This window comes from Seriola lalandi, unplaced genomic scaffold, assembly GCF_002814215.2.
Source record: "Seriola lalandi dorsalis isolate HSWRI2012SDOR001 ecotype SW California unplaced genomic scaffold, Sedor1 jcf7180002054581, whole genome shotgun sequence".
Taxonomy (NCBI): Eukaryota; Metazoa; Chordata; class Actinopteri; order Carangiformes; family Carangidae; genus Seriola; species Seriola lalandi.
The window spans coordinates 4,408,009-4,422,048 of record NW_019525134.1 but is presented as its reverse complement, the minus strand read 5'-3'; the positions used below and the strand labels follow the sequence as shown (position 1 = coordinate 4,422,048).

Genomic DNA, 14,040 nt, shown 5'->3' with positions numbered 1-14,040 from the left:
AATAATGAACAGGGAGCCCTGCAAAATAAAGTCGACTAAGGTTTTTCTGCTTTTACTCAAAATATTTGCTCACATCATCATACCTCTGTTTCCTTCATAATGAACAGGAAAGCTACTGTTGTTTAATAACCAACATGAAACATTGATGCAGTGTTATTCAATGTTAAATCTGAGCCGTTCCATATGAATAATTAATGACAGCCACGCAGACATGTGACACTGTCTACTGCAGCTCTCCCAGTAATTATGTGATTGTAAGCAAACAGTGACAAGCCTTCATCCCGCTCCACTGCTCCGTTACATAACAGTGCAGAAGGAAACAGTGCTGAGCTTTCACAAAAGAAAAGACCCAAAGCTTTCTGCACCTGTTTTATTAGACATTCCAAAGTAACACACACACACACACACACACACACACACACACACACACACACACACACACACACACACACATAAAACAGAAATTTACTGCTCTTACCGCAATTGAGTCAGTCCCCTCTCCCTAACCATTACTGTGTTACGTGATTTGACAAATGGCCCTCACCTTCACTGTGGGGTAGAGCGGAGCCAGAGTTGATGGGTGTTTGAGTGGTGCTCTTAAACTGTGCAAGAGTGGAATGGGTTACACTGAGTGCCTACAAGTGTGGTGGAGGGCATGCAGAGGGTACACCTGAGGAGCTGACAAGAGGTCTCTTTCAATTGGCGCTGATGACAAAAAGACCTAGAAGCAGTTTGAGATCTAAGATATAAACATGTGAGAGGGTCAGAAAAGAGGATGATAGCTTGTGGTAAGTATTGGCATACACAGCTCCTCAGAACAAGTGTGTGCTGGCAGCATCGAAAGTTCAGTTCAGAATGTGTGAGAGCAGCATACTGAGACATTTACATCACACGTTACATTTAATAAAACTGTGTACAGTATAAATTTGGCTTAGACAACTTTTAATCCAGCCACAGCAGGACATCATAACTTGTGTTTCAAATGTGGCTGAGGAAATCACATTCAATACGCAATTAAGAAAACAGAAACAAAATTAAACAAATATGATGTTTCACAAGGCCATGAATCATGTGAACACTAATCTTCACAGACGTCAGAGCACAGAGCCCTGTTGGTGCTCACAACAGCAGGTCACAGCACAGTCAGTGGCTTTTCACAACTCAATAAGTTACACTGATGAAAACTATGACTCAGCCAGTGTTTCCCAACCGTTACTCAGTCCTCTCCACCTCTATGCTGAGGGCGATACCAGATCAAAAAAAAAAAACCTCAAACTGAATCATCAATTCAACCTAGAAAGGTCAACCCACTACTATGAGTCACATAGTCAGTTACACTACATTTTAGAAGAGATACCCAGCGGTGAGGTTTTTTTTTCTAATACAATACAACTGATCAATACATGTGAAAAAAAAGTATTTGTGATGACAAACTGCTGGAGCTGATTCTGACATCTTTGTGCTGTAAAGTACAAGATCATTCACAGATCTGATATTCCTCCTAAACATGAAGGAAAATACACGGCTTATAGTTCTCATAATTTTGCATCCAGAGGAACTCCTCTACCTGACATCAGTGTGAGTTGAGGGACTGTTGTGTTTATGTGTCGATCGACAGCCAGGCCAACGCTCCCAGCTGCCCTCCCACCCAGCACACAGCTGCTCCCAAGGCTGCAGCCGCCATCACGGCTAGGCTGGCCTTCAGCACGGCGCCGGGGGATCTACTGAAGTGGGCGGGGGCCATGCATGCCAACATGGCCACAGTCACGGTCAGGGTGAACAAAATGGAGACGGCGGTGTTAATGGCCACTATCTGGCCAAACTTGGCGAAAGGCACAATGACACAGAAGAAGAGAGGGACTGTGGAGATCACCGTGGTGACGGCACTGGACACTATGGCAACGCCCACATGGTTCACTGCCTCCAGGGTCCGCCTCTGTCTCTCGGCCGGAGGTTGCTGCAAACGAAATGCAGATTAATGGGACGAGCCGCTCCTCTTTATTCATCAGCCTCCAGAGCTCTCCTCGCGTTATTAAACCCAAAATGTTAGTCATTAACTTGTTTTAGCATGTGTGTAAACAGAAAACATAAAATACATTACAGCTGTAAAACAAATTTACACTCCTATACCAAGCTATGATCAGGCGTCGAGGGCATGGTCTCCCCTGCCAGCAGGTATCCCTCCACCAGGTGCAGACAGTAATCCACTGAAGATCCCACCAGTATAGACAGAGAAATCGCCTCCACTGCTCCCATCTCCCAGCCCAGCCAATACATGACCGCCACCACCAGACAGATCACTCCTGTCAAAGGCCAAAAACTCATAGTTACACACATGAAAGCCCAAAGCTAGCCTAAATATTCAATTTAAAAATGTTATTTCAAATCAAGTCACTTCCCCGTCTGAACATACAGCTTCATCTCTTACCTAGAATGGTTATGAGTACTGGCAGCAGCAGCAGAGGATGTGCAGTAAACACAGACACAGCTGCCACACAGATGGCCAGAGACAGTAGCAGACTCCAGAGGGCATTCTCCACACCTACAAACAGACCAGAGAGCACTGCTTTATCACATTTTTAATCCCTCTGCAGTTTGCAGGAAAAAAAGACTCTCTTTTACAGGAAATGTCACCTTTCACTTGCCTATGATTTCCATGAAGATCTGCTTCCAGTGCTCACAGGTCTGGAAACCTCGTTGCAGAGCGGAAGTCTGCGGGAGGCTGGCGAGTTGTTCCTGGATGAAGTTCTCCCACTGAAGGAAGTCAGAATAGGTCTGAAAGGAGGATTTCCCCTTGTATGTGGTCTTGGGAGAGCAGACGTAGAGCATTAGAGACCGTTCCAGCTCTGAAATATGTGGCTCTTTGATATGTGAAGATGAAAAGCTGAAAGATGAAGAGACTTACAGACTCAAAGGCCATGGACAGCCAGCGGACCTTGCCTCCATGCATTCCCACCGCTCCATGGGATAACTGCCCCGGGAGGAGGTTGGGTTCGGGGAGAGAGTGACACTCAGGATGGAGCAGAGGCAGAATAGAAGACAGCTTGTTGCCTGAATGAGAAACAGGAGAAAGAACACAACCTTTAAAGCACTTTTAGCCTCTATGTATGATTTTTTTTCATTAGACTTTTATGCATTTATTTACTTTCTTTTTGTTAAGAATTTAATTTGCTGAGTGTCGCTGCCATTTTACCCAGTTATTACAACAGGGTTTCGGCTTTGCAACTATTGATTATTGTCATTGTGAATTAATCTGCCATGATTTTATTTGTATTGATATACATATCAGAAAATAGTGAAAAACACAATTTCCCAAACCCCAAAATGACACCATCAGATGTAATGTGGAAAACCCAAAAATATTAATTTACTGTTTAAAAGAATATTAAATCATTTGAGGGTTTAGTAAAAATGACTCAAGCAGTTAATCAATTGCCAAAGTAGTTGTTGATTATTTTATTTGGCCATCAATCAACTACGTGTTTCCAACTTTATATGGTTCATATTATTACTTGTGATAGGATTTCATGCAGATTTGTGTGTGGGTGTTACCTGAAGGCAGACACTGTGCTCCTCCTGGCTTCACAAGTTGTTTGTTTGCACTAACAGCTTTACAGATTTTGCAGAGATGCCCCATCTCTTGGAAAATATCAAAGTCTGGATCCAATATAATGCTGCCCTTTGGAATGAATGAAACAACATGTCAACACCATGAGAAAACATTTTGAAAAATCTGCCTCTGCATCATTTCTGTTGATGGTTAAGATATACGCAAATGACACAGGTGTGACCCTCACCATATCGCCAATAACATGGTTGTCCTTGTGTTCAGTCCGGTTCACTCCCAGGATCCCAAACACAACAAAAACCATTGCCCCGGTGTCGACCAGGGGACGCACCGCTGGGTGGCCACACACACCGCCACTGCATGGGTTGAATCCAAACGTTTTGGATGGTTTTGTTTTGGCAGCAGACGAGGGATCTTTTAAAATAGAACAGAGAGAAATCTCTCTAGGGCATTTATTTATACAGTGTAAAAATATCTGTACAACTGGAGTACTGTGGAAAAATCCTCCAGTGGATTCAGAGACTGCAACTTTAAGAGGGTATATTTGAGAAAAAAAAGTGTCATTCCATTTTCTCTATTTTTAAGACTCAACATGAGAATAAATGACATAAAAAAAAAAGACATTTGAGCAGACACATGCAGTGCAAAAATAGTTTTCCTGATGGGCTAACAAACCGTCTCTATCTTAATGATGCTTTCTGACATTGTGATAATGCCTTGCTCACCACTGGGAAGAGGAGTATAAAAGGCTCCCTGTGTGGGTCCATCAGGCCCAGAACTGATGCCACAGCCAGGCGGGTTGACACACACTCGGCTGGGATGAGGTGTCAGGCGGTGCTGTGCAAAGTAAAGCTTCCTAAGAGGGGAGAGCAGAGCTTAAGTGACAGATAACAAACAAGGTGATAGGCCATCTAAATTGTGCTCATATTTTTCTTCTTTTTGATTTCACCTGCTGTTCTGCTGCTGTGGAGACGATGTAACATAAAAGGAAAATTCTGGCGTCCAGCCATGATGGAGCTCACATGAGCTGGATGTGATCATCCAGCTGGGGTACGAGTGGTACACATGGGAAACACACACTGTCATTCTGGTGGTGTAATTGTTGTGGGGCTGATTATAAGCCTATTCAGATAAAACAAGATTAGTTATAAGCCACTTTAGTGGCACACATCAGAGACAAAACTCTACAACTAATTATAAAAAAAAAGTCATCAAGATGACTTTTTTCTGGTCCCAAACCTGAAATGATGAAACCTCTTCATGCTGCGTGCTGCATAGTTTCCATGGGGAGGGAGTGCTGATGTTCAGGGAGAAACGGTAAAGGGTTGTAGAGGCTCCAAGGTCCAGCTTTGATATGTACACTGTCAGCATAAAGCCTAAAAACAACACCAAGTGCAATATTTCAAAGTCGTGGAATACGCTTTAAATATGGATGAGGAGGATTTGTATGTGCTGGATGTTTTACCTGTTTGGTTGGTGCCTGAATTTGGTTTTACCGAGTTCCGAGGAGCAGTGGAGGTTATTAAGCTTGGGATGTGCTGATGTGTAGAAAACTTAAATGATGATAAAGAAGTGTGGGTATACAAAGAGTGGGGCTTCTCCATGAACACACCTGCAGGACACAGGTCAAACATTTCAGATATTTGTTTTGGATCTCTAAGGTTAACTGGTGAGTAGTTTTTCATCACTGCCACAGTCTCACCTGAGCACATGGGGCAGGAGATGCCTTGACCACTGAGGTTGCTCCTCAGAGCCAGCAGAGTCTGGAGGTTTGTTTCTGGGCGGAACAGTAAAGGGGCGTGAGTGGCCGGCCTTAGGAAGCAGCAGCACCCAGCAGATAACAGCAGAATCAGGAGGAAGACACCTGCGCACACAGGAAGACAGTGATAAACAATGGCAGAGAGGAAGGTGTGAAGGAGTGGTACCAAGGATCAATTACAGTCATTCCTGAAGAGGGTAGATGAATACTTCATGAAAGGTGCCTACTCTCCCTCTGACAGCCTGAATCCCCCTCTTTCTTCAGTAGTTCTTATTTAAGATTGAGGTTACTCAATCATCTGTACTCTGAATCATACATCGAAGGCTCAGCGGACAATATCTAAGAACACCAAATTACAGAATTCCACATTGATCTTCTTAAGGTATAAATTGAGTTTAGCCTTTGTCGGAATCCTATTGAGTTCTCACAGTTTATATCAAATCTCACCTAGAACGGCCTTTCGTTGCTCCACAGCTGGTTCTGTCACTAAATGCTTGAGGGCCCACTGAAGATTTGTGCTCACCACACCCACATGCTGCTGTCCTGGAGGGGGCAGAGGTGTCTCCACTGACAGGGACAAAATGGCTGCATCACCGTCTGTGTCACATGAGTCTGGTCGAGATAAACAGAGGGACTTTACTGGTGCTGGACAGAAGCGTTTTACAGCCTGGACTCATTCCCTTTCCCATTCTCCCTCCGTCATTCACTCTATGCTCAGGAGATGATCATCTCACCTGGCTCCATCTCCACTGACAGAAGTGCCACATCATCATCCTCATCTGACAAAGGGCTGTGGCTCGCTGACAGGCCCGAAAACAACTTCCAGCTTCAGAGGGAGGAGGCAGTTTAGGCAGAGAGACAGCTGAAGGGATTACAACTCACCAGAGGTGTCGCACAGCATTCACAAATAACATCTCACACAAAAGTAAGAGAGTAACGTCTCACCAATTCATCCAGGCATGTTCGTGGGGCTCCACCCACTGAGTCCAGATACACAGGGCGGCTGGCATCAGGACGGATACCCAAAGCCAGCAGCAGCTGACAATGAGGGCCATGAATAGGCCGAAGTCATGCACAGCTGGGATCTGAGTGTCATTTAAACGAAGCACAGTGTAAAGGACCTTGAAACATTCAATTTGTGCTTATCGCACAAAAATAGCTGTCTGCTGAGAGAAGCACTTCTATTCATCCATAGCAGGGGAGTCATTTATACTTCCTGTACAGATCCTATTAACAGCTGAATTTTTCTTCTATGATTACCTGAGAGAAAGTGTTAGCAGCATAGGCAGCTGCAGTGGTGAAGGAGGTGAGGAAAGTAGCACGGCCAGCGGTTTTAATTGTGTAGATCATTCGCTGCTGCGGCTGACGCAGATGGGACGCCTGTCTGAAGGTGCTGATGAACACAAATACATCATCCACCCCTGAGAGATGACGAGAAAACAAAAGCGTCGTCTTATTACATAGTATGATAAATGCACTGTAAAAAGGTTTTTCTCATGTCTGTATGGTGAAATGAAGCTACAGACAGCAGCTGGTAGCTTTACATATATTAGCTTAGCTTTATGTGCTGGATTATTTCTTGGCCTTCCTGGAGTTTCCGCTGGTTGCCTCATATTGATGGCATAACTTAAGGAAGCTAGTGTTCCTGCCAAAAATTAGTCCAACACAAGCCTTATTATAAAACCACAATATGTTGTTTTTACATTTTTGTTTTCCTGCAGATTAATCAAACAAGATACAACCTGTTAATCTGGGAGCTTTAGAGATATTGGTAGATGGATTTTGTTGCTGTTGCACAGAGCCATACTAGCTGTTTCCCGTTTCCCCCTATGAGCTAACCGACTGCTGGCTTTGGCTTCATATTTCACGTACAGACGTGAGAGTGGTATCAACCTTCTTAACTAAATCTCTGCAAGAAAAACACATTGAAACAAAGTGAATTTCCACAAAATGTTCAACTATGCCTTTAACTAGAATAAATCTGGTGTATTTCTTTTCCCTTACCAATGCCGATTATAACAAAGGCTGCCACTCCATTGAGAATGCCCAGGTACCTCACGCCAAAGACAACATGGTATAAGAAAAGAGCCATCAGGCAGCTCAGTCCAATACTGGCCAGCCCAAAGAAGGTCAGAAAGACTACAGAGAGACAAGGAAACAACAAGGACCTCATCAGCAAGCACATACAGTATGCTATGACAGAGAGGAAAAATGAGATAGGCACACATTAATACAAATGGAATACAAAACATAGTCATACTGTACCAGAAAAGGAGGTAAGGACATAGACGAGTATTGTAATGCAGGCTCCACTGATGACAGCCAGCATCATGTCATTGTGAAAGGTGTGTCTCACCTCATCATCAAACAGTTCTGTCCCCCCATACAGCACCTTCACCTGGCTGGGACAAGGAAAGCAGATACAGAATCACATCAGCAAAGTCTAGTATATGTAAAGAATGTGACTATAAAAGGAATGATGATGATGACCATAATAAATGGTCAATATTGCAGTAATTTTTTCCTGACCTAGTGGACTGCTTTGCCAAGATGTCTGCATACTGAACCACAAAGTTTTTGAAGCGTGTTCTCTGCTCGTCTGCTCGGTCCTGCAGGGAGTAGTAGGATGGCAGAGGAGCTCCGAAGTGGATCTCACTGCGTAAGAGAGAGGAGGAGAGATGCTCAGGGGACAGACTCTCATCCACGTACCAGTAGAACTGTGGGTGGGTGATGGCCAGACTCAGAGAACCTATAAAACAATACATACAAGGCAAATCAGCACAGTTAGGTGGACTCTTGAAGGTAGTTCTTAATCCTTGAATATCATAATTTTCCCCCAACTTTCTCACTGTGGACTCACCTTGAATATCCGCCAGGTCCGGGCCCATGCCATCATAGTATATCTTCCCTCCTCTCTCACTGGGGTAGAGGTAAGACAGGAGTGAGCTGGGTGGGGAGCAGTAGGATGGTCCCAGTGGCAGATCCCTCAGCACCTCCATAGGCTTCCAGCAGAATTGATGAAACTGTGGGTGCTGCATGAGCAGGCGCTCCACGTGGTGAATCGTCTGCAGACGTCCTGGGGTAAAGATGTTGCGATCGCCATCCCCTTGAGCTACAAACACCAGCTCAATCCTCCACAGAGCCTGGCTCTGTAAGTAATAATTAGGAGCAAACCTGCGCTTCCTAATGAGCGACAAAGTGGAATTTCCACCCCAATATCTCTCCTCTTCTTCTATCGCTCTGTAATTTGAGCTATTGTGCTTCCCCATTTCCTCCTGACCCAAATCAGGCACTGTCCTTTTATCTCTGTGCACTGCAGCTTCTCTCTTCTGATCATCTCCTGCCTGGAAAGGGTCATTTTGAGAAGTGGAGGACCTGATGCCCTCATTATCTGTCCTGTTGAACACTCCCTGTGTGCCCAGCTTCTCCAGCAGAAACTCCCGCAGGGCCTCCGAATCGCTGTCATCTAAGTCTCGCCTACGTCTGTCCCAGGACCCCAGCTGAGTCTTCACAGCAATGGTGAGGGCATCAAAGCGCTCCGCAGAGAAGTGACTGTGAACCTCGAAGGCACTGTAGGAGAGGTCTATGTCCAGAGGAGGGCAGTAGAGAAGCATGTAGGCAAACAGGGCACACGGCAGCAGTACAACTACCCCTAAGACTACTCCACTAGCCCAGGGCTGTGTGTAAACCCACCCCACCACCCTCCACACCCCACACATCCCAGCATCCCCAAATAAACAGCTCTGCCCTGCTGCGTATACTACCCCATCCTCTTCCTCCTGCTCCCCCTCCTCCTCCTCCTCCTCCTCCCCTCCCCAGCTGGTCTGAAACAGCAGCGGCTCATCCTCCACATCCATGCTGGGACCTGTCAGGGACACATAACAACACTCGATCATCACTCACTTAAAGTATCACCACTTTCTCTCCTCAGGCAGGTGAACAGGAGCTCACAATGGATGTTTGAACTACCAGCAGCTGACATAAGCATCAAGCAAAATGAAGGACAAGGCAACTCCTAAAGTTTTGCTCAGTGAGCAAGGACATGAGAATTAAGTCTGTCCTCAAGCAGCTGTCGACGAAGGGCTTCCATTGGCAGCTCATATGGAGAAAATTGGAGGGGGGAAACCTTTTTTTCTCAAGGGCTTATAAGAGAAAATGGTTTGCTGGGTCCTGCTTTAAGATGCCGATCACAAGAGCTTGGGGGGTGAGACAGGCTAAAAGCTGAGATTCAAATTCTTCTCTCTATCAGCAAGTGCAAGCCATTATTACTCGGACAGAGGCTCCTGGTGGCTTTCTACATATCGGCAATCGACGAAGCTGTGTCTTCACAGCAGCAAGGTAAATCATCTCACTTCTCTAATTACTGACAAGAAGAGCGAGTGAGATATTAGACAGAGTCGTGGAATAAGAGAGGGTTTATCTCCTGTGATGGGCAGCCTTTGACTAATAGTGTCAATAGGTGCCGCTCCTCTACACACACTATAGTGCAGACAGTTTGTATTCAAGTGGCAGTGAGCCTGCTAACAGCAGCAATTTATCTGTTCTCTTTGGAACAAGGTCAGCCAGGTAAGACAAAAGATAGCTGCACTCAGCTCTGTAGCCGAAGTGAAAATTCATCATAAAAAAGAATTCATAAATTACACCATTTAATCAATATTTGTAAAATGATTAAGGCTCCTAGAGTTAGAAAGCAGAGAAGAAAGACTTTTGAGAGACAAACCCTCAAGCTAAGAATGAACTGGAGGTTTGTTGATTTATGGGATTTTTGTTTGTGCTCTTGCACCTGAATAAACTTTATTTCATGGAATGTGTTAAAGCAGAAAACGCGCTCATCTCTGCTGCAGAAAATCACCTCAGGTGCGGTCACTGCGTCCACAAAGTCATTCTCCATTTCACTGATAATGGAGCAGCTCATGGATGTGTTTCATGGCCACATCATTAACAGTCTAAACTCTACAGTCTCTAACTTGCTGAGAGACAGTTTTTAATGTTCTCAATGTCCGCAGGACTTATATACGCTAATCCAGTTTTATGGTGGATTTTTTTTCCTTTTATGAAAGAGACGAAGACGAGTTGGAAACCAAGAGCTCCACACTGTGTCTAATATTCTGTGAAAGGGAGGCTAATTTTTAATCTGCACAACACTTGAGTTTATTAATTACCATGTCATCTCGCTACACAGACAAGGACACCAGTGCACCTTTTAATGGGAGATCAGCTGACCAGCATCTACCCACGCAGTGTGAATGTGAACTTTCTGCTCTTTCAGAGGACAAATTCATCAATGGTGTTGGGTACTTTACCTTTAAAGTGTGAAAACAGAGAACAAAATATGCAGTTTCATCAAAATCATCTAATTATTTTCAGGCTGCTTTTGAATTACAGTGCTGTCTCTTTCCAAAAAAAACAAGGAAAATAATTTGTTCCAATTTGCTGGCATCATTTGAAGAGTATTGCAGGTTATCTTTACCTATCATGGGCTGTTATTTAAAATAAGCATTATTAGGTTGTTTTCCATAATGCTGTAATGCAAGTCGCCTTTCCACTTGAAACGTATTTCTATTGAAGCAGTATGACCAATTATCTGACCAATCTTTAAGAAATGTGTGAGATATAATCAGGCATTTAAGGGAAATGGAAACTCAGCTGCTAATTTTGGTAATTAGATTATTGTAATCCTGTTACATTTCATCTCAGCCTCTCCAGCTTGTTTTGATGATGGCACTCTCATCAACAGAAGATGAGAGGAGGCACACAGACAGCCATGGAAATATGACGAGAGGAAAGAAGTGGAAAGGAGGAATTCAAGAAAAAGCCTGGGGAATGACTGAAGTCACACACACCAGAGCCGTCACCCTTCAAACAAACGACCAGCACCTCAAACATCTGCGAAAAGAAATTGTGCTGTTTAATATTCATGGAAGAAAATCTAAATGAGAGGACTATCAGCACATCTCCACAGCTTCATTTCTGTGTCTATTTCAACATCAAAACAGGCTGATTAGCGCTGCAGAAGCGCAGAACTCATTAGACACTGAAGACGCTGACAGACATAGTGCCTATAAGACATTGAGGCAGAGCTCTGTGCTTCATGCTAAAGCTCTAGTCACCTACTGTGTACTTTGCAACAGTCAGCACACAGGTACAGTGGAGGAAAGATAACTACAGTGATGCACGGCCTCAGGGACACATCCTTTTCTCTCGTCTTGATGAGTCGAGCACTTCTTCGCATCCAAGAACATTGCACCTCATGTACAGTAATTATGAGCGGTCTACATCTGCAAAGCACTGCGAGCGGTGCAGAGCCTGGTATAACTAATGTGTTTACAAGCTGCCAGAATTGTTCAACACTGCTATTTTTCTGCAAAGATTAGGAGAACACAGTCGGTTTAAAGCCTGCGCAGGTGTGGATTAAAAATAGAGTCTAATTTGGCATTGTGCTTTCTGTATAAATTGGAATAAAAGCTGTCTCCCATATGGCTCAGTCTATATTAAAGATACGCCGTTCCTAATAGTGAGGACGTGTGTCTTTGTTTGTAACGTAGTTTTTTAGGCTCAAAGTTGAAACAGAAAAATGCAGAGAGGCCTGAAATGAACGATCAAAGCAAAACCTATTTTGCAGGTTTTGAGGTATGAAATCTTGTATTAATCGGTTGAAAAAAATGAACCTGGTCTTGTATTATGGATGCTGTTTGTCTGTGTATTGGATAACCTTGGACTTGGAATTTGTAGCTTTTTTCCCCATTTTTTTCTTTTTCAAACAAGTGCAGCCCAGGTGGTCATGCCACACCTGCGGGCTTGTTGTTTGTTGGACTGTGTTGTGCAGCACATAGCTGTGTCTGGCCTGTCTCACGTGCCGTGTTCAGCGTGTTGTGAGCAAAAAGGAGGGTGAACTGTAAACTCAGCCAGACAGGATTTTCCTGTATATTTTTTCTCTCCAATAAAAACGCAGGTAAGACAAGTGTCAGCGTTTTTACCCTCCACTACATTTCTGGATTGTGTCAGGTAGGTGAAGTGGGAGCTCCGAGCAATCCCAGCATGCTGTGAGCCTGAACCCCTCACCTATCATCATCTATCTCAATCCTCCTTTCACTCTCCATCCCTCAATCTCTTGCCCTTTTTCTCCCTTCAATCTTGCTGCTTTTCTTCCACATCTCTGTCTTGTTCACAAAGGTGAGAGATTTATAACCTTCATTACTGACAGCAGCTAAAAATAACCCCCCCCCCCCCAACACCACCACCACTACCCTCCTCAGTTTATCTAGTCTCCATCTCATCCAATATGGATATCACATGCTGCCTCCTGCCCCACACATATTCAGCCTGCTGTAAACTCAGCCAGCATACCAGCTCATTTAAAGGGGCATTGATTTCACCACTACTGCTCTATGAATATATTCCTTATGCATGAGCGCTCAGCAGTGTGTTTATAGCGGACGTGCCTTCTATTCTTTACGCACTGAGAAGCTGGAGTCCACAGTTCAAGTCAAACTCTCAAGATCCATTTGCGCCCAACAACAGTGTTAATTTTCTTATTGTCGATGAATTTCTGCTGGCACCGAAGGACGCGCAAAGCTCTCTCTCTCTCAGTGAACGCTGTGTGAAGCATCCTGGGGATATTCCATGCAATTTCTCTCACTCTGCTGAATAAAAATGGAATAAATAAGCCTCACACTATGCTGAAGGTAGTTGCTGTCTGGCAGTGTAATACAAAATGTGAAAACAACACATTCAAACAGATAATGAAGCCTGTTTTCCAAAACTTATCTGCTTCAGAGTTACTCTGATGAACAATGCTTGCTCCCCAAGCTCCCTGCAAGCACATAAGACGAGCCTTTATTGATTCAAAAAGCAATTTCTTGACTTTCTTTCTCATTTTCTAAACAATTGCACACTGTACAGCCTTCAATAATTAATATTTGTATCAATACATATAATTAGGCAAAGACAAAATATCAAAGAAAAAGCCTGCAACATTGAGGGGAGACTTACCTGAGGCTGATTAGACAAGAATTACAGGTGGAGATTTCAGGCCTACTGGGTCCACTTGTAATGTGCTGAACTTGTGCTCTGCAATTTCATCTCCTCCGTGCTCTGGTGTGGGGAAAAAAAAATAATTTACTGCTTTATTGTCATACTTAATAACTCATCAGGAGAAAGAGACACCAAGGGACTCCTCACAAGAGAATGACACACAAAAAAATCAACCTCCCCCCCACACACACTCTCTACAGGAATCCTCTAATCTCAGCAGTTAATAATGTGTTGTTTTCCTCTCCTTTTAAGCTGCCTGGTCCTTTCTCTCTCGTGCTCCCTCCCCTCCTCTCTTACCCGGTTGTCCAGGCGACAGAGTCAGTGAGAGACATTTCTTCCCAGAAGCTCCTCTCTCTCTCTCCCATGGCTTTGTTCAGCCTGCTCTGCTGACTGGTACACTGGTGGAAGAGAGATGAGGAGGGGAGTACAGCCCGAAACTGCGCGCGCTCCACTGGTGGAAAAGCAAAAAGCATAAGGGGATTTTATAAATGAATCAAAGGGTGTCTTGAGTTGGTTCCACTTTAATTCAGCTGCTTTTATGAAACCAAAATTATGCAGTTTGTCACGATGCTGCTGACGAGCCCCCTCCCATCCTGTCAGAGTTGGTATGGTCTAGTCTAGTCTCAGTTGGTGGGGAGGTGGGGTGTGTTATAAGAGGGTGATCACAATAACTGGCTAC

General features: G+C 44.2%; 1 protein-coding gene across 1 annotated transcript; it reads right to left on the bottom strand.

Annotated features, from left to right (window-relative positions):
- Positions 1-387: 387 nt before the first annotated feature.
- Positions 388-13,611, bottom strand: disp3 (dispatched RND transporter family member 3). Its single transcript, XM_023418145.2, has 21 exons — positions 13,320-13,611; positions 8,188-9,192; positions 7,857-8,076; positions 7,593-7,729; positions 7,332-7,466; positions 6,588-6,748; positions 6,273-6,412; positions 6,062-6,153; positions 5,775-5,939; positions 5,271-5,432; positions 5,034-5,180; positions 4,808-4,944; positions 4,518-4,690; positions 4,294-4,424; positions 3,798-3,982; positions 3,553-3,679; positions 2,906-3,051; positions 2,646-2,805; positions 2,429-2,542; positions 2,131-2,303; positions 388-1,957 (listed from the first exon to the last, which is right to left on the bottom strand). Exons 2-21 carry the CDS (start codon positions 9,182-9,184, stop codon positions 1,601-1,603), a joined length of 4,059 nt encoding a protein of 1,352 aa, XP_023273913.1. The 5' UTR covers positions 9,185-9,192; positions 13,320-13,611; the 3' UTR covers positions 388-1,600.
- Between the last annotated feature and the right edge of the window lie 429 nt (positions 13,612-14,040).

Bases quoted from the DNA above. Each gene is read 5' to 3' on its own strand.
- disp3 (XM_023418145.2), bottom strand. From the start codon at position 9,184: ATGGATGTGGAGGATGAGCCGCTGCTGTTTCAGACCAGCTGGGGAGGG. The intron at 6,413-6,587 runs GTAATCATAGAA...AATGACACTCAG, and splicing joins CTGCTAACACTTTCTCTCAG to ATCCCAGCTGTGCATGACTT. The intron at 5,433-5,774 runs GTGAGATTTGAT...CTGTGTGCGCAG, and splicing joins GCAACGAAAGGCCGTTCTAG to GTGTCTTCCTCCTGATTCTG.